The sequence below is a fragment of the Chelon labrosus genome, assembly GCF_963514085.1.
Source record: "Chelon labrosus genome assembly, chromosome: 1".
NCBI lineage: Eukaryota > Metazoa > Chordata > Actinopteri > Mugiliformes > Mugilidae > Chelon > Chelon labrosus.
This window is the reverse complement of record NC_140337.1, coordinates 39,119,607-39,145,891: the sequence shown is the minus strand read 5'-3', so window position 1 is coordinate 39,145,891 and position 26,285 is coordinate 39,119,607. Positions and strand designations below refer to the sequence as shown.

Here is a 26,285-nt window from a genome sequence, read left to right as displayed (position 1 = left end):
CCAGAGACAGCTAGCTTACCACTGGGAGAATTTTGATTTTCAGAGATTTGAGTTTGGTCCAGTGAAGAAAGAAAGTATTGATGGCTTGGAGGGAGGTGAGGTTTTAAGTTCTGTTTTTAATGTAAATACATGCTGTGAAGTGTCAACCACTAATTGGGCGAAGAACTATGGAACAGAATATCAGATTGGTATGTTTGTTTGTACTGGAACAAACACGGAAGTTCCCATTTTCAGAAAGGTCACCAACATCATTATACATGATGAGCAAGCTTTCCTTTTGACTTGCAGAGTGGACACTCTTTATTTTGATGATCATTTCAATGCATACTGTATCAATGAGAGTGCAGATTCATTTTCTGTTTTTCCAGTTAAGGAGTTGATTTATTACAGACCCTATGACAAACAGTTTTCTAATGAGATGTGTGAAAAAGCTTACATTGTGCCACATTGCCATATTGTGTGACCTGTGTTGTGGTTATTGCAAAGCAAATGCTGTTTTTATGTGGTGTGCATGTTTGAAATATATGTTAATTCAAACTGCAACTTGTGTGGTTTTCTTTGTAAAGTCAAGTGGCATGTAAGGTTTTGGGGAGTGAAATTGGGGATTATTAATTGACTCCCAGTAGTATTTTCAAAATGAAATCAACTATGAAAGATTTCTATGTTGAGTTATATTTAACACTTTCCATAGTGTTAATATAATTTGACTCTTATTCAGTGTTAAATAAACACACTGATAGTGTGAACTTTTAACATTACACACTAGTGTTAGGTAAATTTAACACTGATGTCTGTTAAATTTCAACTATTGAGAGTGTTGTTCCAACTCTGTCACAGTGTTAACTGTTTAACACTTTCAAAAGTGTTATTTTAACTCGATTTAGAGTGGACCAATATAGACACTTTAAAAGTGTTGAATTTAACTCCCTAGGAGTTGAATTAACACTTCTGAATTTGCTTGCTGTGTACTGACCACAGTGTTTTATCATACATGGAGACCAAGCAGGCGTCATGAAGGAGAGACCTTCCTCAGGTAACGTTTAATGTGGCTCGGTCTAAACGTGTTCCTAGAGCCGCCATAGACGCAGAGAAGGATGAGGCAGAACGAGGCTTTCTCTGCTCTGTCACGTTTTAAGATGTAATATATAAAGAGCCACAAGCAGCAGCAGAAACAGCCAGTGGAGGGACATCACCCTTGTCTTCCTGGAGGACACATGGTGATGGTACGTACTGAAAATGAGTCCACATCATTCAGTGATTCAATAGTTGTGCAACAAAGGAACAAACAACATTAATAATTACATCATAAACACATATTTTCATATCTAACTTAATCCAGTCCACCGTCATGTTTATTCTCATGTTAGACGTCAACATCTTCAGACAGCAGCTATCCTGTCATACAGAGGTTTCCACATCACTGGTGTCCCTGGGCGTCCTCCCTCGTTGTCATTTGTTGTCCAAGGGGACGTCCTGATCTGGAATGGGAGCCGTGGGTCGTCCACTAATCTCTCTAAATGTGTTAAAAGAAGTGAAATTCAATACAAATACAACTATCATTGCATTTACAGCTAGGTTTGTGCAATAATATGTGAATTAATATACGATTACATTTAAAAACGCCGTTAGCACAGCCTCCCTCCAGGAGTAGCCCTCATGGCACCACGCTGTCCTGAGGCAACGGAAAGAAAAACTGATAAAGAATACTTCATAACACCTGACAAACCTCTCTCTATGACTTCATACACACACGTGTTTTTTATTTTAACAGGATCATTAGGGTCTTACCTTCTTCTCACGCCACGTCCTCCTGGGACCATGTGTCAGAAAAGGACGTCCCGTCTTCAGATCATGCTTCAGAGTGAGTCCCACATTTTGTTGGACTGAAATCTGATTGGTTGGCATCACCTCCATTCACATGTGACTTGTGCCTCTGCTGTTCATGATGTTATTAAACGACCCGGCTCTGGTAGGGGTGAGGGAAGCAACATTAAAACCAGGTGGAAGGTTTATTATTGAGACTGTGAAGCGTTTAACGCGACAGAGAGAGCAGCACTAAGGCTGGACGATGGGGTGCTGAATAAACTAAATGAAACACACAGACCAAGTCCTTTCTAAGAAATAAAACCTCAGATGAAACTCTACCTCCTTAAACAAACTCAAAACACTCCAAACAGAAATGTGTCTGAAGTCCAGCTCTCAGACAAAATCAAGTGCTTAATTAACAAGGTTTCCACAGACTGAGTATAATAAGATTCACAGATTCACAGAATGGTCACCCCGGGGCCAGTCAGCTGCAGGGATGCTTCCAGCTGCCCCCCCCCCCCACACACTGACGGCAGCACAGCCTTTAAGTAGAACCCCCGCCCCGACCAATCAGGGGCGGCGTGCTATGAGTCTCCAGGGGTAATCTGCCTCCTGCCTCACCTGTGAATGCGCCGACAGAAACACCCTGGCTGTCAGCATGAGGAAGAATACAGGAGCCAAGGCACAGACAGTTACTGTGGGACAGACCCTGAGACGTCTCTGTCCTACTTGATGGAGACTATTCAGTCCTGCTCTGAACCGTCAGGCTACATGAGGCAACGCCATTGACTTCACTGCCCTCACATAAAGGCATCAATTACTAACAGTAACATTATTAATGTTAATAACGATCATTTATCTCTTTGTCAATGTTAATAACGACCATTTATCTCTTTATTAATGTTAATAACGATCATTTCTCTTTGTTAATGTTAATAACGACCATTTATCTCTTTGTCAATGTTAATAACGACCATTTATCTCTTTATTAATGTTAATAACGATCATTTCTCTTTGTTAATGTTAATAACGACCATTTATCTCTGTACTAATGTTAATAACGATCATTTATCTCTTTGTCAATGTTAATAACGATCATTTATCTCTTTGTTAATGTTAATAACGACCATTTATCTCTTTATTAATGTTAATAACGATCATTTCTCTTTGTTAATGTTAATAACGACCATTTATCTCTGTACTAATGTTAATAACGATCATTTATCTCTTTGTCAATGTTAATAACGATCATTTATCTCTTTGTTAATGTTAATAACGACCATTTATCTCTTTGTTAATAACGATCATTTATCTCTTTATTAATGTTAATAACGATCATTTATCTCTTTATTAATGTTAATAACGATCATTTCTCTTTGTTAATGTTAATAACGATCATTTATCTCTTTATTAATGTTAATAACGATCATTTATCTCTTTATTAATGTTAATAACGATAATTTATCTCTTTATTAATGTTAATAACGATCATTTCTCTTTGTTAATGTCAATAACGATCATTTATCTCTGTACTAATGTTAATAACAATCATTTATCTCTTTATTAATGTTAATAACAATCATTTATCTCTTTATTTCCTCGTCTACAGACCAACACACAGTAAACCTCCTGTCATGGAGACTTCTGGTTTATTTTACTGAGGGTTACCAAATCATTTTCATGATTACAACCTTTTCAGAGCTTCTGCTTGGCCCTGCTCAATGAATGAAAGACACAGAGAACAGATACAACAACACAGCTCAAATCAGTTTATTCATCAACCGGTCCCTCCTCCAGCAGCATTTACCTGGCAGTAACCATGGTTACCCATCCATCCCATGATGCCGTGTGCCTTCACAATACTAAAAATAAGACTTGTTTAATTAGTTATGGATGACTATGTTTACTTTACATTCTTTTCTTTACAAAAAGAATTTAAAAGGGCGAGTTGAAGCGTACCACGCTGGGGCGGCGGGGGGTCAGAGTGACTTGGTACGACCCGGTGTTAACACTGAGCTTCCTGTGAAATGTGTTTCCTTTAAAGGTTTAAAGGAGCTGTCGGTCACAGCCAAAGAGGCCGACGGCTCCTTTAAGCAGCAGTCCCTGTGTTAGCACAGCGCTAGCGTGGTGCTAGCGCAGCATTGGCGTGGCGCTAGCCGTCGAGGACGTAGGTCTTGTAGAGGCGGTTCATCTGCTCCAGGAAGATGAAGGTGAGGACGGTGTGGGGGCCGAGCCGAGCGTAGTACGGCGTGAAGCCTTTCCAGAGAGAGAAGAAGCCCTCGTTGCTCACCACTCGCATCAGCACCTCCTGGTGGACGGACAGAGAAACAGCAGTTAGAGGGACAAGGAGCTGGTTTTAGTCCCTTCATTCTCAGTGTCGGTCAATAAATAAAAAGATATGAACTGATGCTTTGACTTTCTCAAACTGAAAAACATCACTTGATCTGAAAAGGTAGACAAGCTGGAAATAAAAGAAGCAGCAGTGAGAATGAGATGAGAATAATGGCTGTATCTGCTCTAAAGCGAGGGTCAAACGCCGGAGCAATCAATGGGCGGAGCCAGACTCACCAAACCGTTCTTATACTCAGGCTTCCCGTCGATCATCCTCATGTTCTGGATCCTGAGGAGCAAACAGGAAGTTCATGTCAGCACGTAGAGCAGCTTCCTGTGTGAAGCCGGCGACCTTCATGGGACTCACCTGGTCTTCACGATGTCCACGGGCATGGAGGCTGCCGTGGTAACCAGACCACTGATCATACTGGCACAGAAGTGACACAGAATGTCATCCCCGAAGTACCCTGCAAGCACAGGAGGTTATAGGTTATACAGATAATACAGATGCTATACAGATGCTACAGGCTATACAGATGCTACAGGTGTTACAGATGCTACAGAGGCTACAGGTGTTACAGATGCTACAGATGCTATACAGATGTTACAGGCTATACAGATGCTACAGAGGCTACAGGCTATACAGATGCTACAGGTGCTACACAGATGCTACAGGCTATACAGATGCTACAGGTGCTACACAGATGCTACAGGCTATACAGATGCTACGGATGCTACAGATGCTATACAGATGCTACAGGCTATACAGATGCTACAAATGATACAGATGCTACAGGTGCTACAGATGCTACAGGCTATACAGATGCTACAGGCTATACAGATGCTACAGATGCTATAGGTGCTACAGGCTATACAGATGCTACAGGTGCTACACAGATGCTACGGGCTATACAGATGCTACAGGTGCTACAGATGCTATAGGTGCTACAGGCTATGCAGATGCTACAGGCTATACAGGTGCTACAGGTGCTACAGGCTATACAGATGCTTGAGATGCTACAGATGCTACAGGCTACACAGATGCTACAGGCGCTACAGGTGCTACAGGAGCTACAGAGGCTACAGGAGCTACAGGAGCTACAGATGCTACAGGAGCTACAGATGCTACAGGAGCTACAGAGGCTACAGGTGCTACAGAGGCTACAGGAGCTACAGGAGCTACAGATGCTACAGGAGCTACAGGAGCTACAGAGGCTACAGGTGCTATACAGAGGCTACAGATGCTACAGGGGCTACAGGAGCTACAGGAGCTACAGGGGCTACAGGCTTAATAGATGCTACAGGTGCTATACAGAGGCCACAGGCTATACAGATGCTACAGAGGCTACAGAGGCTACAGATGCTACAGGAGCTACAGGAGCTACAGGAGCTACAGGTGCTACAGGTGCTACAGAGGCTACAGAGGCTACAGATGCTACAAGAGCTACAGGGGCTACAGGAGCTACAGGCGCTACAGGTGCTACAGGAGCTACAGAGGCTACAGGAGCTACAGGAGCTACAGATGCTACAGGAGCTACAGATGCTACAGGAGCTACAGAGGCTACAGGTGCTACAGAGGCTACAGGAGCTACAGGAGCTACAGATGCTACAGGAGCTACAGGAGCTACAGAGGCTACAGGTGCTATACAGAGGCTACAGATGCTACAGGGGCTACAGGAGCTACAGGAGCTACAGATGCTACAGGCTATACAGATGCTACGGATGCTACAGATGCTATACAGATGCTACAGGCTATACAGATGCTACAAATGATACAGATGCTACAGGTGCTACAGATGCTACAGGCTATACAGATGCTACAGGCTATACAGATGCTACAGATGCTATAGGTGCTACAGGCTATACAGATGCTACAGGTGCTACACAGATGCTACGGGCTATACAGATGCTACAGGTGCTACAGATGCTATAGGTGCTACAGGCTATGCAGATGCTACAGGCTATACAGGTGCTACAGGTGCTACAGGCTATACAGATGCTTGAGATGCTACAGATGCTACAGGCTACACAGATGCTACAGGCGCTACAGGTGCTACAGGAGCTACAGAGGCTACAGGAGCTACAGGAGCTACAGATGCTACAGGAGCTACAGATGCTACAGGAGCTACAGAGGCTACAGGTGCTACAGAGGCTACAGGAGCTACAGGAGCTACAGATGCTACAGGAGCTACAGGAGCTACAGAGGCTACAGGTGCTATACAGAGGCTACAGATGCTACAGGGGCTACAGGAGCTACAGGAGCTACAGGGGCTACAGGCTTTATAGATGCTACAGGTGCTATACAGAGGCCACAGGCTATACAGATGCTACAGAGGCTACAGAGGCTACAGATGCTACAGAGGCTACAGATGCTACAGATGCTACAGAGGCTACAGAGGCTACAGATGCTACAGGAGCTACAGGAGCTACAGGTGCTACAGGAGCTACAGGTGCTACAGGTGCTACAGAGGCTACAGAGGCTACAGATGCTACAAGAGCTACAGGGGCTACAGGAGCTACAGGAGCTACAGAGGCTACAGGTGCTACAGAGGCTACAGAGGCTACAGATGCTACAGGAGCTACAGGAGCTACAGGCTTTATAGATGCTACAGGTGCTATACAGAGGCCACAGGCTATACAGATGCTACAGAGGCTACAGAGGCTACAGAGGCTACAGATGCTACAGGAGCTACAGGAGCTACAGAGGCTACAGAGGCTACAGGTGCTACAGGTGCTACAGAGGCTACAGAGGCTACAGGAGCTACAGGAGCTACAGAGGCTACAGAGGCTACAGGTGCTACAGATGCTACAGGTGCTACAGGTGCTACAGATGCTACAGGCTTTATAGATGCTACAGATGCTACAGGCTTTATAGATGCTACAGATGCTACAGATGCTACAGGAGCTACAGAGGCTACAGATGCTACAGGCTTTATAGATGCTACAGGTGCTACAGGCTTTATAGATGCTACAGATGCTACAGATGCTACAGGCTTTATAGATGCTACAGATGCTACAGGCTTTATAGATGCTACAGATGCTACAGATGCTACAGATGCTACAGGCTTTATAGATGCTACAGATGCTACAGATGCTACAGGCTTTATAGATGCTACAGATGCTACAGGCTTTATAGATGCTACAGGTGCTACAGGCTTTATAGATGCTACAGATGCTACAGATGCTACAGGCTTTATAGATGCTACAGATGCTACAGATGCTACAGGCTTTATAGATGCTACAGATGCTACAGGCTTTATAGATGCTACAGATGCTACAGATGCTACAGATGCTACAGGCTTTATAGATGCTACAGATGCTACAGATGCTACAGGCTTTATAGATGCTACAGATGCTACAGGCTTTATAGATGCTACAGGTGCTACAGGCTTTATAGATGCTACAGATGCTACAGATGCTACAGATGCTACAGGCTTTATAGATGCTACAGATGCTACAGATGCTACAGGCTTTATAGATGCTACAGATGCTACAGGCTTTATAGATGCTACAGATGCTACAGATGCTACAGATGCTACAGGCTTTATAGATGCTACAGATGCTACAGGCTTTATAGATGCTACAGATGCTACAGATGCTACAGGCTTTATAGATGCTACAGATGCTACAGATGCTACAGATGCTACAGGCTTTATAGATGCTACAGATGCTACAGATGCTACAGGCTTTATAGATGCTACAGATGCTACAGGGGCTACAGATGCTACAGGTGCTAGAGATGCTACAGACATTACAGACTATGGGTGGATGTTTACCTGAGTCCAGCAGAGCCTGTTTAGACTGAGAGTAGGAGGCCAGCTGAGCTGCATTCACCACCACCGCCCGAGCCATGGTGGGAACACACCCCTGAAAGAAACAGACACCGTCAGTCAGCTGTCGCCAGAGACCGACAGTCAGTCAGTCAGCTGTCGCCAGAGACCGTCAGTCAGTCAGTCAGCTGTCGCCAGAGACCGTCAGTCAGTCAGCTGTCGCCAGAGACCGACAGTCAGTCAGCTGTCGCCAGAGACCGACAGTCAGTCAGCTGTCGCCAGAGACCGTCAGACAGTCAGCTGTCGCCAGAGACCGTCAGACAGTCAGCTGTCGCCAGAGACCGACAGTCAGTCAGCTGTCGTCAGAGACCGACAGTCAGTCAGCTGTCGCCAGAGACAGACAGTCAGTCAGTCAGCTGTCGTCAGAGACAGACAGTCAGTCAGCTGTCGCCAGAGACCGACAGTCAGTCAGTCAGCTGTCGCCAGAGACCGTCAGTCAGTCAGCTGTCGCCAGAGACCGACAGTCAGTCAGCTGTCGCCAGAGACCGTCAGACAGTCAGCTGTCGCCAGAGACCGACAGTCAGTCAGCTGTCGCCAGAGACCGACAGTCAGTCAGCTGTCGCCAGAGACCGTCAGTCAGTCAGCTGTCGTCAGAGACCGTCAGTCAGTCAGCTGTCGTCAGAGACAGACAGTCAGCTGTTGTAAGAGAGCGTCAGTCAGTCAGCTGTTGTCAGAGACCGACAGTCAGTCAGCTGTTGTCAGAGACGGACAGTCAGTCAGCTGTTGCCAGAGACCGACAGTCAGTCAGTCAGCTGTTGTCAGAGAGCGTCAGTCAGTCAGTCAGCTGTTGTCAGAGAGCGTCAGTCAGTCAGTCAGCTGTCGTCAGAGACAGACAGTCAGTCAGCTGTCGTCAGGGACAGTCAGCTGTTGTCAGAGACAGTCAGTCAGCTGTCGTCAGAGACAGTCAGTCAGCTGTCGTCAGAGACCGACAGTCAGTCAGCTGTTGTCAGAGAGCTGTTGTCAGAGACCGACAGTCAGTCAGCTGTTGTCAGAGACCGTCAGTCAGTCAGCTGTTGTCAGAGAGCTGTTGTCAGAGACCGACAGTCAGTCAGCTGTTGTCAGAGACCGTCAGTCAGTCAGCTGTTGTCAGAGACAGACAGTCAGTCAGCTGTTGCCAGAGACCGACAGTCAGTCAGCTGTTGCCAGAGACCGACAGTCAGTCAGCTGTTGCCAGAGACCGTCAGTCAGTCAGTCAGCTGTCGTCAGAGAGCGTCAGTCAGTCAGTCAGCTGTCGTCAGAGACAGACAGTCAGCTGTCGTCAGGGACAGTCAGTCAGCTGTTGTCAGAGGCAGTCAGCTGTTGTCAGAGAGCTGTTGTCAGAGACCGACAGTCAGTCAGCTGTCGTCAGGGACAGTCAGCTGTCGTCAGGGACAGTCAGCTGTCGTCAGGGACAGTCAGCTGTCGTCAGGGACAGTCAGTCAGCTGTCGTCAGGGACCGTCAGTCAGCTGTCGTCAGGGACAGTCAGTCAGCTGTCGTCAGGTACAGTCAGCTGTTGTCAGGGACAGTCAGTCAGCTGTTGTCAGGGACAGACAGTCAGCTGTCGTCAGGGACAGTCAGTTGTTGTCAGGGACAGACAGTCAGCTGTCGTCAGGGACAGTCAGCTGTCGTCAGGGACAGACAGTCAGCTGTTGTCAGGGACAGTCAGTTGTTGTCAGAGACAGTCAGTCAGCTGTTGTCAGAGACAGTCAGCTGTCGTCAGGGACAGTCAGTCAGCTGTTGTCAGGGACAGTCAGCTGTTGTCAGAGACAGTCAGTCAGCTGTCGTCAGAGACCGACAGTCAGTCAGCTGTCGTCAGGGACAGTCAGTCAGCTGTTGTCAGGGACAGTCAGCTGTTGTCAGAGACAGACAGTCAGCTGTTGTCAGAGACCGACAGTCAGTCAGCTGTTGTCAGAGACCGACAGACAGTCAGCTGTTGTCAGGGACCGACAGACAGTCAGCTGTCGTCAGGGACCGACAGACAGTCAGCTGTCGTCAGGGACAGACAGACAGTCAGCTGTCGTCAGGGACAGACAGACAGTCAGCTGTCGTCAGGGACAGTCAGTCAGCTGTCGTCAGGGACAGTCAGCTGTTGTCAGGGACAGTCAGTTGTTGTCAGGGACAGACAGTCAGCTGTCGTCAGGGACAGACAGTCAGCTGTCGTCAGGGACAGTCAGTCAGCTGTCGTCAGGGACAGTCAGTCAGCTGTCGTCAGGGACAGTCAGCTGTCGTCAGAGACAGTCAGCTGTCGTCAGGGACAGTCAGTTAGCTGTCGTCAGGGACAGTCAGCTGTCGTCAGAGACAGTCAGCTGTCGTCAGGGACAGTCAGCTGTCGTCAGGGACAGACAGTCAGCTGTCGTCAGGGACAGTCAGCTGTCGTCAGGGACAGACAGTCAGCTGTCGTCAGGGACAGTCAGCTGTCGTCAGGGACAGTCAGTCAGCTGTCGTCAGGGACAGTCAGCTGTCGTCAGAGACAGTCAGCTGTCGTCAGGGACAGACAGTCAGCTGTCGTCAGGGACAGTCAGCTGTCGTCAGGGACAGTCAGTTAGCTGTCGTCAGGGACAGTCAGCTGTCGTCAGGGACAGTCAGCTGTCGTCAGGGACAGTCAGTCAGCTGTCGTCAGGGACAGTCAGCTGTCGTCAGGGACAGTCAGCTGTCGTCAGGGACAGACAGTCAGCTGTCGTCAGGGACAGTCAGCTGTCGTCAGGGACAGACAGTCAGCTGTCGTCAGGGACAGTCAGCTGTCGTCAGGGACAGTCAGTCAGCTGTCGTCAGGGACAGTCAGCTGTCGTCAGGGACAGTCAGTTAGCTGTCGTCAGGGACAGTCAGCTGTCGTCAGAGACAGTCAGCTGTCGTCAGGGACAGTCAGCTGTCGTCAGGGACAGACAGTCAGCTGTCGTCAGGGACAGTCAGCTGTCGTCAGGGACAGTCAGTCAGCTGTCGTCAGGGACAGTCAGTCAGCTGTCGTCAGGGACCGTCAGTCAGTGAGTTGTCGTCAGGGACAGTCAGCTGTCGTCAGAGACAGTCAGCTGTCGTCAGGGACAGTCAGTCAGCTGTCGTCAGGGACAGTCAGTCAGCTGTCGTCAGGGACAGTCAGTCAGCTGTCGTCAGGGACAGTCAGCTGTCGTCAGGGACAGTCAGGGACAGTCAGCTGTCGTCAGGGACAGTCAGCTGTCGTCAGGGACAGACAGTCAGCTGTCGTCAGGGACAGTCAGTCAGCTGTCGTCAGGGACAGTCAGCTGTCGTCAGGGACAGTCAGCTGTCGTCAGGGACAGACAGTCAGCTGTCGTCAGGGACAGTCAGCTGTCGTCAGGGACAGACAGTCAGCTGTCGTCAGGGACAGTCAGCTGTCGTCAGGGACAGACAGTCAGCTGTCGTCAGGGACAGTCAGCTGTCGTCAGGGACAATCAGTCAGCTGTCGTCAGGGACAGTCAGTCAGCTGTCGTCAGGGACAGTCAGTTAGCTGTCGTCAGGGACAGTCAGCTGTCGTCAGAGACAGTCAGCTGTCGTCAGGGACAGTCAGCTGTCGTCAGGGACAGACAGTCAGCTGTCGTCAGGGACAGTCAGCTGTCGTCAGGGACAGACAGTCAGCTGTCGTCAGGGACAGTCAGTCAGCTGTCGTCAGGGACAGTCAGTCAGCTGTCGTCAGGGACCGTCAGTCAGTGAGCTGTCGTCAGGGACAGTCAGCTGTCGTCAGAGACAGTCAGCTGTCGTCAGGGACAGACAGTCAGCTGTCGTCAGGGACAGTCAGCTGTCGTCAGGGACAGACAGTCAGCTGTCGTCAGGGACAGACAGTCGTCGTCAGGGACAGTCAGTCAGCTGTCGTCAGAGACAGTCAGCTGTCGTCAGGGACAGACAGTCAGCTGTCGTCAGGGACAGTCAGCTGTCGTCAGGGACAGTCAGCTGTCGTCAGGGCGTCTCACCCTCCACAGCGTGGTGACTCCCTCCTCTCTGGTGATCCGAGCCAGGGCGTTGAAGACGTTGGTGTAGCCTCTCCTCTGGTCTGCAGGCAGACTGAAGACAGAGACGCAGTGAGACAGACAGGAGACACTCAATCAGTGAGACAGACAGGGGACAGTCCCTTGTCTCACCGTCCGTCGGCCGTCATCCTGATCAGCGCCACCTCTGCCGGCGTCCCAACAAACGCTCCAGTGGCTCCGGCCGTCATACCGATGGCAGCCTGCGGGGGGAGCCTCAGTTACACAGCAGCACAGCGATGCGTTCACTGACAGTCAGACACACGAGTGCCCAAGGAACAACGGTGAGTGTCCTCTGACCTTGAGCAGGAAGTTGGGCGGCCGGCCATCCTCTCCGGTCATCTTCTCAAACAGGATGGTGTAGATTCCCAGACGAGTGGTGGTGTAGGTGGCCTGGCGCAGCAGACCTGCTGACAGACTGAGGGACAAACAGAGACGCAGGAGGGTCAGGTGGGTCAGGTGGGTCAGGTGGGTCCGCTGGACGGAGACTTAGGCGAGGCGTAAAGGTGGAGGTCGTACCCGGTGTAGATGCCTCCGATCCCTTCGTTCCTCAGGATGGAGAACAGAGCGTGGAAGCTGGTCTTATACTCCCGAGCCTTGGTGCCCTGACCGCTCAGCTGCATCCTGTTCTTCACCAGGTCCAACGGCTGCACGAAGACCGTCGCCCCCATCCTGAACAGACACACAGGTTAGAGACCGAAGGGCCTCAAAGACAATCTGGGACTTTAGACTCAACAGAGAGAGAGCTCCGGTGGAATGATCCGGAGGTGGATGTGGATCAGACAGTTAATCAGAGCATGAGTTCTCTTGTTGTTGTAATAAAGACCAGAAGCTCAAAGGCGCTAAAGGCTGCAGGGCAGTGGGAGAAGTGGGCGGGGCAAATCTTTCTATGAATTCTCTTGTTGTTGGAGGGTTGTCATGAGAACGTTTTGAAGGTACTAACGGAGGACTGGTTCCAGTGTCTCCTGTCGGCGTCTGACCTTTCACCGTTTATTATCAGCCTCCATGGACAGGACACCTGATAAACATTTATTTAACATCACACACCCGTCTCTAATTAGAACACATTCTGGTCTCACACTGTTCACTGTCCTCCTACAAGACCAGAAGAACCAGGTGGACCAGCCCAGGACCCGCTGAGGGTCTGGGGCCCCTGGGCTGTTGACAGATGGGTGGAGGTGGAGGGGCAGGTGGAGAGGCTGTATGTTAAAGGTTAGCTTGTGTTAGAACACGTAAGACAGGTTCAGCTGCTTGTTTCTGGTGACCACCTTTAGCACACACCTGATAGCCTCGTTAGCCCGCTAGCACTGCTGGCTAGTAATACTGGCTAGCAATACTGGCTAGCAATGCTGACTAGCAATACTGGCTAGCAATACTGGCTAGCAATGCTGACTAGCAATGCCGGCTAGCAATGCCAGCTAGCAATGCCGGCTAGCATTGCTAGCCAGCAATAATGACTAGCAATGCTGGCTAGCAATGCCGGCTAGCAATGCCGGCTAGCAATGCCGGCTAGCAATAATGACTAGCAATGCTGGCTAGCAATGCCGGCTATCAATGCCGACTACCAATGCCGACTACCAATACTGGCTAGTAATACTGACTAGCAATACTGACTAACAATACTGGCTAGCAATACTGGCTAGCAATACCGGCTATCAATACTGGCTAGTAATACTGGCTAGCAATACTGACTGGCAATACTGGCTAGCAATACTGGCTAGCAATACTGGCTAGTAATACTGGCTAGTAATACTGGCTAGCAATACTGGCTAGCAATGCTGACTAGCAATACTGGCTAGCAATGCTGACTAGCAATACTGGCTAGTAATACTGGCTAGCAATACTGGCTAGTAATACTGGCTAGTAATACTGGCTAGCAATACTGGCTAGTAATACTGGCTAGTAATACTGGCTAGCAATACTGGCTAGTAATACTGGCTAGCAATGCTGGCTACCAATACCGGCTATCAATACTGGCTAGTAATACTGGCTAGCAATGCTGGCTACCAATACCGGCTATCAATACTGGCTAGTAATACTGGCTAGCAATACTGACTGGCAATACTGGCTAGTAATACTGGCTAGCAATACTGGCTAGTAATACTGGCTAGTAATACTGGCTAGCCGAGGAGCAGCTGAATAAATCAAGTCATGTTTCCATAAACGTTGATGTTTCCCGTTAAACGGTTATAAACTTATCCCGGTGCGCCGCTGCCTAGCTAGCAGCACAGATGCTGAGAGGGGGGTCGACATTCTTCATAACACCGGTGTTATGTTTCTGAGGGTTCCCTGTGAGAACAGCGGCCCGGTCCTCCTCTCTCTCTCTCTCTCTGAGGATAATACTCATCAACATCTATTCAAGTTTACACTGGTTTCATGTTCGGTGTCAAATACGGGACGGTTTGTCTGAAGGTCGGAGTCCAGCGGGACACCAGTCAGCTGGGGTACCCATTCCTACACTGCACCGCTGCGCCTGCGCTGACGGCTCGCACTAGCAGCTAGCAGCTAACAGCTAGCAGCCAGCAGCTAGCAGCTAGCAGCCAACCAGCGCAGCCTCGCGGGGTCGCTACCACAACCCGCGGGTTTTATTCTGACCCAGGTGGTGGTTTATTATTTGACGGAGCGGGCTGTTAGCTCGCCTGTTAGCTGCCTGACCCCTGACATTAGCATGTTAGCATGTTAGCATGGCAGCTAGCAGCAGCAGCAGCAGCAGCAGCAGCAGCACATACCCGGCCAAACCGCCGAACAGGAATTTAATGGCCTTCGGAGAGGTCTTGGGCTTCGCCTCCGCCATGTTGGTGCCGGTCGGTGAGTAGCCGCAGAGTCCCGGTTCAGATTCCCGCTGCCTGTGTGCCTCTGGGCCGGACGGTCCACCTGCTCTCTCACCGGTACAGCAGCAGCAACAGCCGGGGCAAGGTGACTCTCTGGAGCGGGCACGACCTGTGATACGGAGCCCAGCGGACCAATCAGGAGCCAAGGACGAGGCACCCCGAACACTGACGAACAGCGACGATCGTTGTGCTGCGTTCAAAGAGCCCTGCTAAAGTCGTACACCCCTAAAGCTGTGAACGTCACATGTGAGGCATCGAGTGACACGATTAGAGTCCTGAATCTAACTCTAAATATTAAAAAGTGCACCCTTTTTCCCCTTAAAGATGGCAATATTCATTCAGCAGAAAGTGAAGGTATTCCTGTTAAAGAGGAGGTAACATATTTAGAAATAAATATTTGTAAAAATCAAACAAACAGAATAGAGTCAAACTTCCAAACCCTTATTCCAAAAATTAAAAATAAATTTAACATGTGGCTCATGAGGGATTTATCACTCAAAGGTCGGGGACTTTTGTCCAAAACTGAAGGTTTATCACGTCTTGTTTATCCAGCGAAAGTATTAGATGTACCCAACTCAAATGAAAAGAAAATAGATTCTATCTTATTCAACTTTCTATGGAGAAACAAGTCTCACTACCTAAACAGGAGTGTGTTATGTAATTCAGACTGTCAAGGAGGATTAAATATGCTGGACTTTCATTCATCTAACATAGCTTTTAAAGTGAACTGGATTAAACATTACATCCAAAAGAAAGAGAAATTATGGTACTTATTTCCCAATCTTATTTTTGAAAAAATAGGTGGTATAGAATTTCTTCTCAAATGTGAGTTTGACATAAATAAACTCCTGATTCGGCTATCTAATTTTCACAGGCAGGAGCTTTTATGTTGGCGTCTTATATACAAACATAATTTCTCTCCCCACAAACACTTAATTTGGAATAATAAAAACATCAGATATAAAAATAAATCAATCTTTTTTGATAATTGGGTAAGAAACAAGATTCTGTTCTTATCACAATTGCTCAACAAGAACGGTCAATTACTTTCATATGTAGAATTTTTAAAGACCTTCGGTATTCCAATACCGGCACGAGAATATTGTATAGTGTTTGATGCGATACCAACATGCTTCTTAAGACTATTACAAGGCAGCAATGTGTTCAATGAACAACCAATGTTGAAGACTGATATCCTGCTGAATGGCATCAATATTAAAGATAAAAAATGCAATAATAAATTGTTTAGACATATGCTGCAATGCTCTATTAATTCTCGTGCCAAAAGTTATTGGAATGGTCTTTTTGATGGAATTAACTGGAAATTGGTTTGGATTTACTATAAAAAATATTTGATCAACAATAAAGTGAATGGTGTTCATTATAAAATGATACACCTAATTTACCCAACCAACCATTTTCTCAAAAAATACAGACCTGATCTCTCTGATTCCTGTGTATTCTGTCAAATTGAGACAGAAACGATTGTACATTTATTTTATGATTGTATCCGTGTAAAGTTCTTCTGGATTGATGTTGAAAATATGTTTGAATCACTATGTGGGATTAAGATCAACCTGCAAAAGAGGGATGTTTTCTTTTACTTTGAGAAAGAAGTTATGGACCAAAGTCATGTCTTTCTGATAAACCTTTTTATATTATTTGGAATGTTTTTATGTACATAAATGCAAATGGACTGAAAGAAAACCCAATATACACCAATTTAAAAATGAAATGAGGATATATTTTGATACATTAACAGGACTAACTAACAGGAAGGCCATCCGGACTGTAGCTCTCCACAGAGCCTTGAGATCCTCACTGTGATTTTTATTTATTTTTAGTTATCCACTTGTATGTATACATATATATATATATATATGTACGTATGTGTGTATGTGTGTATGTATATATATGTATACATTTATTTAGTTATTTTCTCCACAAAGCCTTTGGGTCCTCTAATTGAGTCGAATATATGTACCCCATGTTCAGTATTGTTTATTTGTCACTGATGATGAATTTAAATAAAGATTGGGAGAAAAAAAAACAACAAAAAAAAATTAGAGTCCTTAATCTGGGTTTTCTGTTCAAACACGAAGTACTTTAAACTCCGTGAGGCCGGTTCATGTTGGGATTAACTGTCAGTTTGTAAAATGAGACGGAATAAATCTAATTGTTATGTAAATGATCATCATTCAACAGCACAGACATGATGAGACGTGTTAACATAACTCAGATGATTCCTCAGGGTTTTTCTCTGCCATGGAGCCGTTGTTGTTGTATTTCCGATAGCACCTGAAGGCACCAGCGGCTCCAAGGCATGGAGGATCTAGTTCTTAGTAAAACAAGTTCATTAACCATCGGATCAAACTGAACTAAATTCACATTTAGTTTGATGCTCAGTCAATCTGTGTTGCTGTTTGGTTCTATAAACATAGACTCACTGGTGATTGGTTAACGTCTGGCCATTCATTTATTTTGTCCTACTCACGCGCTCCTACTGGGTGGCTTCAGCTGTCAACCAGCGTGACGTCACTTCCTGTTTTTATAGCGTCTAATAACCTGAACATACGAGCCGCCGGGGCTTCGGCTGACCTGTACTGCCTCCAGCCACCAGGGGGCGCTCCAGGCGCTCTGGGGAGCTGTCATGGCGTCCTCTGGTTTTACAGACTTGTGCACAGCAGCTTTAAACATGTTGTAGAAAGAAATAATAACGTTAAGAAGAGAAGTAAGACATGAGCTAAAGCTAAAAGTCCGTAAAAATGAGCTGAGCTGACAATGAGTCGTTGAATGATCTCATTAAACCTGATTCCTCCGACATAAACACAGCGTCTGAACGTCACAGCGACTGACGTGACGGGCATCCAATAGAAAGCCGCACCTTTGACTTCCTCGGCATTCATTGGCTGCGACTTCCGGAAGAAGAGGGCGGGGCCTGTCGTGTGCAACAGCTTGCTGAGGAAGTGGAGACGTTCGGCGACGAGCAACGCAACAGAAACAGCCGGAATAAAGTGCAGGAGACACGGTGTGGTCCGGGTTTAGAGGCCGAGGGACAGCTCCAGAGCCCCCGGTGTCCCGTGACTGGATGTTAGCAGAGCCAGGTAGGCACACCTGGAACCTCGGGGGGGGGGGGTCTGAAAGGTTCCTCTGGACTGAGACGTTGATGAATATTAAAACATTCAAGGAGAGCCCTGGCAGAGAGATCAGATGAGTCCAGGTCTAGCTCCAGCTCCTCCTCCTCCTCCTTCCGTCCAAGGCCCAGATCATCCCAAAGGTCAAAGGTCAGGCCGAGGTGTGGTTCCTCGAGGTTCTGAAGTAGAATGGGAGGTAGAGCCTTCAGGTATCAGGACCCTCTCCAGTCTGGGTCCAGGACTAAGACTGTCCTCTTTGTTAAAGCTGATAGTTAGTGAAGCTGCTCAGAGCTCCTTCCTCTTTACAGCACGTTAACAGCTGAGTCTCTCTCCATCTCCTCTATATCTGGTACTTAGATGCTCAACCAGGCGGCTCCTCCACACCAGCTGCTTCTGGTTCTGGTTCTGGTTCTGGTTCTTGCTCTGGGTTCTGTTTAGCATCTTGAGACAGGTGTTTTTGTTAGTCATCGATTCTCTCTCTGCAGCAGGTGGTGACGTGGTGACATCACACGACCAGACATCCAATGACAGCACTCGGATCATGGCTGTGGGTGGGGCCGACAGATGAGGAGGCGGGGCAGCCATGACGGACGGGGACAGGGAGGGCCGGCGATGAGACGAGCGGACGGGGAGACGGGTGCGGTGTCACCGCTGCCTGTCTTCCTGTTCCCGTCTCAGATGGTGTTTTACTCTGAACACAGGAGCTCCCACAGGACGCTGTTAACCCTTTACAACCCGTACAACTTCACCATCAGCTTCAAGAGTCAGTTCCTGTCTAAATAAGGACATGACGCCCCCCGGTGGCTCTACCAGGCCTAACAGCCTCTCTCTCTCTTTGCAGTGTTGTGTACTGCTCCCTCGCTCTACAGGGTGGTGGAGGCAGAAGGCAGAGTCCAGTCACAGTCCTGTGTTGACCTGTAAGTTACCTGATAATAATAATACTATGCTTCTGTTCTGCTCTGCTGCTGCAGACTGAAACTACTCTCAACCTTCCCCACATTTTGAAAGACCAGTGGACATGGGACCTATCTGTTACCTCACTTCCTGTTTCCTGTCAGGGTGGTGCGTCACCTGGACGTCTCGCCTCATAACTGGGGTCGCAGGGACCGGTTCCGCATGGAGGTGAGAGGAGGAGGCCAGGTGGGACAACGGGAGATCTGGGCCGAGCTGAGAGGAGGAGAAGAGGGTGAGGTGAGAGGACGAGGAGGACGAGGAGGCCTTCAGAGGGCACTGCCCACTCTGACCCCTCTGATAGTTCCCACAGACACACACCTGCAGCTGCCAACCTGCACAGGTGAGGGAGATCCACACGGCTTCATTCAGACATGAGGGAGCAAGGAGGGAACACGACGGAGCAAGGAGTGAACACGAGGGAGCAAGGAGGGACATGAGGGAGCAAGGAGGGACATGAGGGAGCAAGGAGGGACCACGAGGGAGCAAGGAGGGACATGAGGGAGCAAGGAGGGAACACGAGGGAGCAAGGAGTGAACACGAGGGAGCAAGGAGGGACATGAGGGAGCAAGGAGGGAACACGAGGGAGCAAGGAGGGAACACGAGGGAGCAAGGAGGGACATGAGGGAGCAAGGAGGGACATGAGGGAGCAAGGAGTGAACACGACGGAGCAAGGAGTGAACACGAGGGAGCAAGGAGGGACATGAGGGAGCAAGGAGGGACATGAGGGAGCAAGGAGGGAACACGAGGGAGCAAGGAGGGACATGAGGGAGCAAGGAGGGAACACGAGGGAGCAAGGAGTGAACACGACGGAGCAAGGAGGGAACATGAGGGAGCAAGGAGGGAACACGACGGAGCAAGGAGTGAACACGAGGGAGCAAGGAGGGACATGAGGGAGCAAGGAGGGACATGAGGGAGCAAGGAGGGAACATGAGGGAGCAAGGAGGGAACATGAGGGAGCAAGGAGGGACATGAGGGAGCAAGGAGGGAACACGAGGGAGCAAGGAGTGAACACGAGGGAGCAAGGAGTGAACACGAGGGAGCAAGGAGGGAAATGAGGGAGCAAGGAGTGAACACGAGGGAGCAAGGAGGGAACATGAGGGAGCAAGGAGGGACATGAGGGAGCAAGGAGGGAACACGAGGGAGCAAGGAGGGACATGAGGGAGCAAGGAGGGAACACGAGGGAGCAAGGAGTGAACACGAGGGAGCAAGGAGGGACATGAGGGAGCAAGGAGGGACATGAGGGAGCAAGGAGGGACATGAGGGAGCAAGGAGGGAACACGAGGGAGCAAGGAGTGAACACGAGGGAGCAAGGAGGGACATGAGGGAGCAAGGAGGGAACACGAGGGAGCAAGGAGGGAACACGAGAGAGCAAGGAGGGACATGAGGGAGCAAGGAGTGAACACGAGGGAGCAAGGAGGGACATGAGGGAGCAAGGAGGGACATGAGGGAGCAAGGAGGGACCACGAGGGAGCAAGGAGGGACATGAGGGAGCAAGGAGGGAACACGAGGGAGCAAGGAGTGAACACGAGGGAGCAAGGAGGGACATGAGGGAGCAAGGAGGGAACACGAGGGAGCAAGGAGGGAACACGAGGGAGCAAGGAGGGACATGAGGGAGCAAGGAGGGACATGAGGGAGCAAGGAGTGAACACGACGGAGCAAGGAGTGAACACGAGGGAGCAAGGAGGGACATGAGGGAGCAAGGAGGGACATGAGGGAGCAAGGAGGGAACACGAGGGAGCAAGGAGGGACATGAGGGAGCAAGGAGGGAACACGAGGGAGCAAGGAGTGAACACGACGGAGCAAGGAGGGAACATGAGGGAGCAAGGAGGGAACACGACGGAGCAAGGAGTGAACACGAGGGAGCAAGGAGGGACATGAGGGAGCAAGGAGGGACATGAGGGAGCAAGGAGGGAACATGAGGGAGCAAGGAGGGAACATGAGGGAGCAAGGAGGGACATGAGGGAGCAAGGAGGGAACACGAGGGAGCAAGGAGGGAAATGAGGGAGCAAGGAGGGAACATGAGGGAGCAAGGAGTGACATGAGGGAGCAAGGAGGGACATGAGGGAGCAAGGAGTGAACACGAGGGAGCAAGGAGGGAAATGAGGGAGCAAGGAGGGACATGAGGGAGCAAGGAGGGAACATGAGGGAGCAAGGAGGGAACATGAGGGAGCAAGGAGGGACATGAGGGAGCAAGGAGTGAACACGAGGGAGCAAGGAGTGAACATGAGGGAGCAAGGAGGGAACATGAGGGAGCAAGGAGGGACATGAGGGAGCAAGGAGGGACATGAGGGAGCAAGGAGGGAACACGAGGGAGCAAGGAGTGAACACGAGGGAGCAAGGAGTGAACACGAGGGAGCAAGGAGTGAACACGAGGGAGCAAGGAGGGAAATGAGGGAGCAAGGAGTGAACACGAGGGAGCAAGGAGGGAACATGAGGGAGCAAGGAGGGACATGAGGGAGCAAGGAGGGACATGAGGGAGCAAGGAGTGAACACGAGGGAGCAAGGAGGGAAATGAGGGAGCAAGGAGGGAACATGAGGGAGCAAGGAGGGAACATGAGGGAGCAAGGAGGGACATGAGGGAGCAAGGAGTGAACACGAGGGAGCAAGGAGGGAAATGAGGGAGCAAGGAGGGACATGAGGGAGCAAGGAGGGAACATGAGGGAGCAAGGAGGGAACATGAGGGAGCAAGGAGGGACATGAGGGAGCAAGGAGTGAACACGAGGGAGCAAGGAGTGAACATGAGGGAGCAAGGAGGGAACATGAGGGAGCAAGGAGGGACATGAGGGAGCAAGGAGGGACATGAGGGAGCAAGGAGGGAACACGAGGGAGCAAGGAGTGAACACGAGGGAGCAAGGAGTGAACACGAGGGAGCAAGGAGTGAACACGAGGGAGCAAGGAGGGAAATGAGGGAGCAAGGAGTGAACACGAGGGAGCAAGGAGGGAACATGAGGGAGCAAGGAGGGACATGAGGGAGCAAGGAGGGAACACGAGGGAGCAAGGAGGGACATGAGGGAGCAAGGAGGGAACACGAGGGAGCAAGGAGTGAACACGAGGGAGCAAGGAGGGACATGAGGGAGCAAGGAGGGACATGAGGGAGCAAGGAGGGACATGAGGGAGCAAGGAGGGAACACGAGGGAGCAAGGAGTGAACACGAGGGAGCAAGGAGGGACATGAGGGAGCAAGGAGGGAACACGAGGGAGCAAGGAGGGAACACGAGAGAGCAAGGAGGGACATGAGGGAGCAAGGAGTGAACACGAGGGAGCAAGGAGGGACATGAGGGAGCAAGGAGGGACATGAGGGAGCAAGGAGGGAACACGAGGGAGCAAGGAGGGAACACGAGGGAGCAAGGAGGGACATGAGGGAGCAAGGAGGGACATGAGGGAGCAAGGAGGGACATGAGGGAGCAAGGAGGGAACACGAGGGAGCAAGGAGGGAACATGAGGGAGCAAGGAGGGACATGAGGGAGCAAGGAGGGAACACGAGGGAGCAAGGAGGGACATGAGGGAGCAAGGAGGGAACACGACGGAGCAAGGAGTGAACACGAGGGAGCAAGGAGGGACATGAGGGAGCAAGGAGTGAACACGAGGGAGCAAGGAGGGACATGAGGGAGCAAGGAGGGACATGAGGGAGCAAGGAGGGAACACGAGGGAGCAAGGAGGGACATGAGGGAGCAAGGAGGGACATGAGGGAGCAAGGAGTGAACACGAGGGAGCAAGGAGTGAACACGAGGGAGCAAGGAGGGACATGAGGGAGCAAGGAGGGAACACGAGGGAGCAAGGAGTGAACACGAGGGAGCAAGGAGGGACATGAGGGAGCAAGGAGGGAACACGAGGGAGCAAGGAGGGAACACGAGGGAGCAAGGAGGGACATGAGGGAGCAAGGAGGGAACACGACGGAGCAAGGAGGGACATGAGGGAGCAAGGAGGGACATGAGGGAGCAAGGAGGGACATGAGGGAGCAAGGAGGGAACACGAGGGAGCAAGGAGTGAACACGAGGGAGCAAGGAGGGACATGAGGGAGCAAGGAGGGAACACGAGGGAGCAAGGAGGGAACACGAGAGGAGGGAGCAAGGAGTGAACACGAGGGAGCAAGGAGTGAACACGAGGGAGCAAGGAGGGAAATGAGGGAGCAAGGAGTGAACACGAGGGAGCAAGGAGGGAACATGAGGGAGCAAGGAGGGACATGAGGGAGCAAGGAGGGAACACGAGGGAGCAAGGAGGGACAGGAGGGAGCAAGGAGGGAACACGAGGGAGCAAGGAGTGAACACGAGGGAGCAAGGAGGGACATGAGGGAGCAAGGAGGGACATGAGGGAGCAAGGAGGGACATGAGGGAGCAAGGAGGGAACACGAGGGAGCAAGGAGTGAACACGAGGGAGCAAGGAGGGACATGAGGGAGCAAGGAGGGAACACGAGGGAGCAAGGAGGGAACACGAGAGAGCAAGGAGGGACATGAGGGAGCAAGGAGTGAACACGAGGGAGCAAGGAGGGACATGAGGGAGCAAGGAGGGACATGAGGGAGCAAGGAGGGAACACGAGGGAGCAAGGAGGGAACACGAGGGAGCAAGGAGGGACATGAGGGAGCAAGGAGGGACATGAGGGAGCAAGGAGGGACATGAGGGAGCAAGGAGGGAACACGAGGGAGCAAGGAGGGAACATGAGGGAGCAAGGAGGGACATGAGGGAGCAAGGAGGGACATGAGGGAGCAAGGAGGGACATGAGGGAGCAAGGAGGGAACACGACGGAGCAAGGAGTGAACACGAGGGAGCAAGGAGGGACATGAGGGAGCAAGGAGGGACATGAGGGAGCAAGGAGGGACATGAGGGAGCAAGGAGGGACATGAGGGAGCAAGGAGGGAACACGAGGGAGCAAGGAGGGACATGAGGGAGCAAGGAGTGAACACGAGGGAGCAAGGAGTGAACACGAGGGAGCAAGGAGGGACATGAGGGAGCAAGGAGGGACATGAGGGAGCAAGGAGTGAACACGAGGGAGCAAGGAGGGACATGAGGGAGCAAGGAGGGAACACGAGGGAGCAAGGAGGGAACACGAGGGAGCAAGGAGGGACATGAGGGAGCAAGGAGGGAACACGACGGAGCAAGGAGTGAACACGAGGGAGCAAGGAGGGACATGAGGGAGCAAGGAGGGACATGAGGGAGCAAGGAGGGAACATGAGGGAGCAAGGAGGGACATGAGGGAGCAAGGAGGGAACACGAGGGAGCAAGGAGGGACATGAGGGAGCAAGGAGTGAACACGAGGGAGCAAGGAGGGACATGAGGGAGCAAGGAGGGAACACGACGGAGCAAGGAGGGACATGAGGGAGCAAGGAGGGACATGAGGGAGCAAGGAGGGAACACGAGGGAGCAAGGAGGGACATGAGGGAGCAAGGAGGGACATGAGGGAGCAAGGAGGGAACACGAGGGAGCAAGGAGGGACATGAGGGAGCAAGGAGTGAACACGAGGGAGCAAGGAGGGACATGAGGGAGCAAGGAGGGACATGAGGGAGCAAGGAGGGAACACGAGGGAGCAAGGAGGGACATGAGGGAGCAAGGAGGGAACACGAGGGAGCAAGGAGGGACATGAGGGAGCAAGGAGGGAACATGAGGGAGCAAGGAGTGACATGAGGGAGCAAGGAGGGAACACGAGGGAGCAAGGAGTGAACACGAGGGAGCAAGGAGGGACATGAGGGAGCAAGGAGGGACATGAGGGAGCAAGGAGGGACATGAGGGAGCAAGGAGTGAACACGAGGGAGCAAGGAGGGACATGAGGGAGCAAGGAGGGAACACGACGGAGCAAGGAGTGAACACGAGGGAGCAAGGAGGGACATGAGGGAGCAAGGAGTGAACACGAGGGAGCAAGGAGGGACATGAGGGAGCAAGGAGGGACATGAGGGAGCAAGGAGGGACCACGAGGGAGCAAGGAGGGACATGAGGGAGCAAGGAGGGAACACGAGGGAGCAAGGAGGGACACGAGGGAGCAAGGAGGGACACGAGGGAGCAAGGAGGGAACACGAGGGAGCAAGGAGGGAACACGAGGGAGCAAGGAGGGAACACGAGGGAGCAAGGAGGGACATGAGGGAGCAAGGAGGGACATGAGGGAGCAAGGAGTGAACACGAGGGAGCAAGGAGTGAACACGAGGGAGCAAGGAGGGAACACGAGGGAGCAAGGAGGGACATGAGGGAGCAAGGAGGGAACACGACGGAGCAAGGAGTGAACACGACGGAGCAAGGAGTGAACACGAGGGAGCAAGGAGGGACATGAGGGAGCAAGGAGGGACATGAGGGAGCAAGGAGGGAACACGAGGGAGCAAGGAGGGACATGAGGGAGCAAGGAGGGAACACGAGGGAGCAAGGAGTGAACACGACGGAGCAAGGAGTGAACACGACGGAGCAAGGAGTGAACACGAGGGAGCAAGGAGGGAACACGAGGGAGCAAGGAGGGAACACGAGGGAGCAAGGAGTGAACACGACGGAGCAAGGAGGGAACACGAGGGAGCAAGGAGGGAACACGACGGAGCAAGGAGTGAACACGAGGGAGCAAGGAGGGAACACGAGGGAGCAAGGAGGGAACACGAGGGAGCAAGGAGTGAACACGACGGAGCAAGGAGGGAACACGAGGGAGCAAGGAGGGACACGAGGGAGCAAGGAGTGAACACGAGGGAGCAAGGAGGGAACACGAGGGAGCAAGGAGGGAACATGAGGGAGCAAGGAGTGAACACGACGGAGCAAGGAGTGAACACGAGGGAGCAAGGAGGGAACACGAGGGAGCAAGGAGTGAACACGACGGAGCAAGGAGGGAACACGAGGGAGCAAGGAGGGAACACGAGGGAGCAAGGAGGGACACGAGGGAGCAAGGAGTGAACACGAGGGAGCAAGGAGGGACATGAGGGAGCAAGGAGGGACATGAGGGAGCAAGGAGGGAACACGAGGGAGCAAGGAGGGACATGAGGGAGCAAGGAGTGAACACGAGGGAGCAAGGAGGGAACACGAGGGAGCAAGGAGGGAACACGAGGGAGCAAGGAGTGAACACGACGGAGCAAGGAGGGAACACGAGGGAGCAAGGAGGGACACGAGGGAGCAAGGAGTGAACACGAGGGAGCAAGGAGGGAACACGAGGGAGCAAGGAGGGAACATGAGGGAGCAAGGAGTGAACACGACGGAGCAAGGAGTGAACACGAGGGAGCAAGGAGGGAACACGAGGGAGCAAGGAGTGAACACGACGGAGCAAGGAGGGAACACGAGGGAGCAAGGAGGGAACATGAGGGAGCAAGGAGTGAACACGACGGAGCAAGGAGGGAACACGAGGGAGCAAGGAGGGACACGAGGGAGCAAGGAGTGAACACGAGGGAGCAAGGAGGGAACACGAGGGAGCAAGGAGGGAACATGAGGGAGCAAGGAGTGAACACGACGGAGCAAGGAGTGAACACGAGGGAGCAAGGAGGGAACACGAGG

General features: G+C 51.0%; 1 protein-coding gene across 1 annotated transcript; it reads right to left on the bottom strand.

Moving 5' to 3' along the window:
• Positions 1–3,552: 3,552 nt before the first annotated feature.
• On the bottom strand, positions 3,553–14,861 carry slc25a11 (solute carrier family 25 member 11). Its single transcript, XM_084544361.1, has 9 exons — positions 14,651–14,861; positions 12,441–12,593; positions 12,222–12,339; positions 12,036–12,124; positions 11,868–11,958; positions 7,914–8,004; positions 4,505–4,604; positions 4,375–4,426; positions 3,553–4,114 (listed from the first exon to the last, which is right to left on the bottom strand). The coding sequence occupies exons 1-9, from the start codon at positions 14,713–14,715 to the stop codon at positions 3,959–3,961; spliced, it is 915 nt and encodes a 304-aa protein (XP_084400487.1). The 5' UTR covers positions 14,716–14,861; the 3' UTR covers positions 3,553–3,958.
• Between the last annotated feature and the right edge of the window lie 11,424 nt (positions 14,862–26,285).

Bases quoted from the DNA above. Each gene is read 5' to 3' on its own strand.
- slc25a11 (XM_084544361.1), bottom strand. From the start codon at position 14,715: ATGGCGGAGGCGAAGCCCAAGACCTCTCCGAAGGCCATTAAATTCCTG. The intron at 12,340-12,440 runs GTACGACCTCCA...TTTGTCCCTCAG, and splicing joins ATCGGAGGCATCTACACCGG to TCTGTCAGCAGGTCTGCTGC. The intron at 4,605-7,913 runs GTAAACATCCAC...CTGTGCTTGCAG, and splicing joins ACAGGCTCTGCTGGACTCAG to GGTACTTCGGGGATGACATT.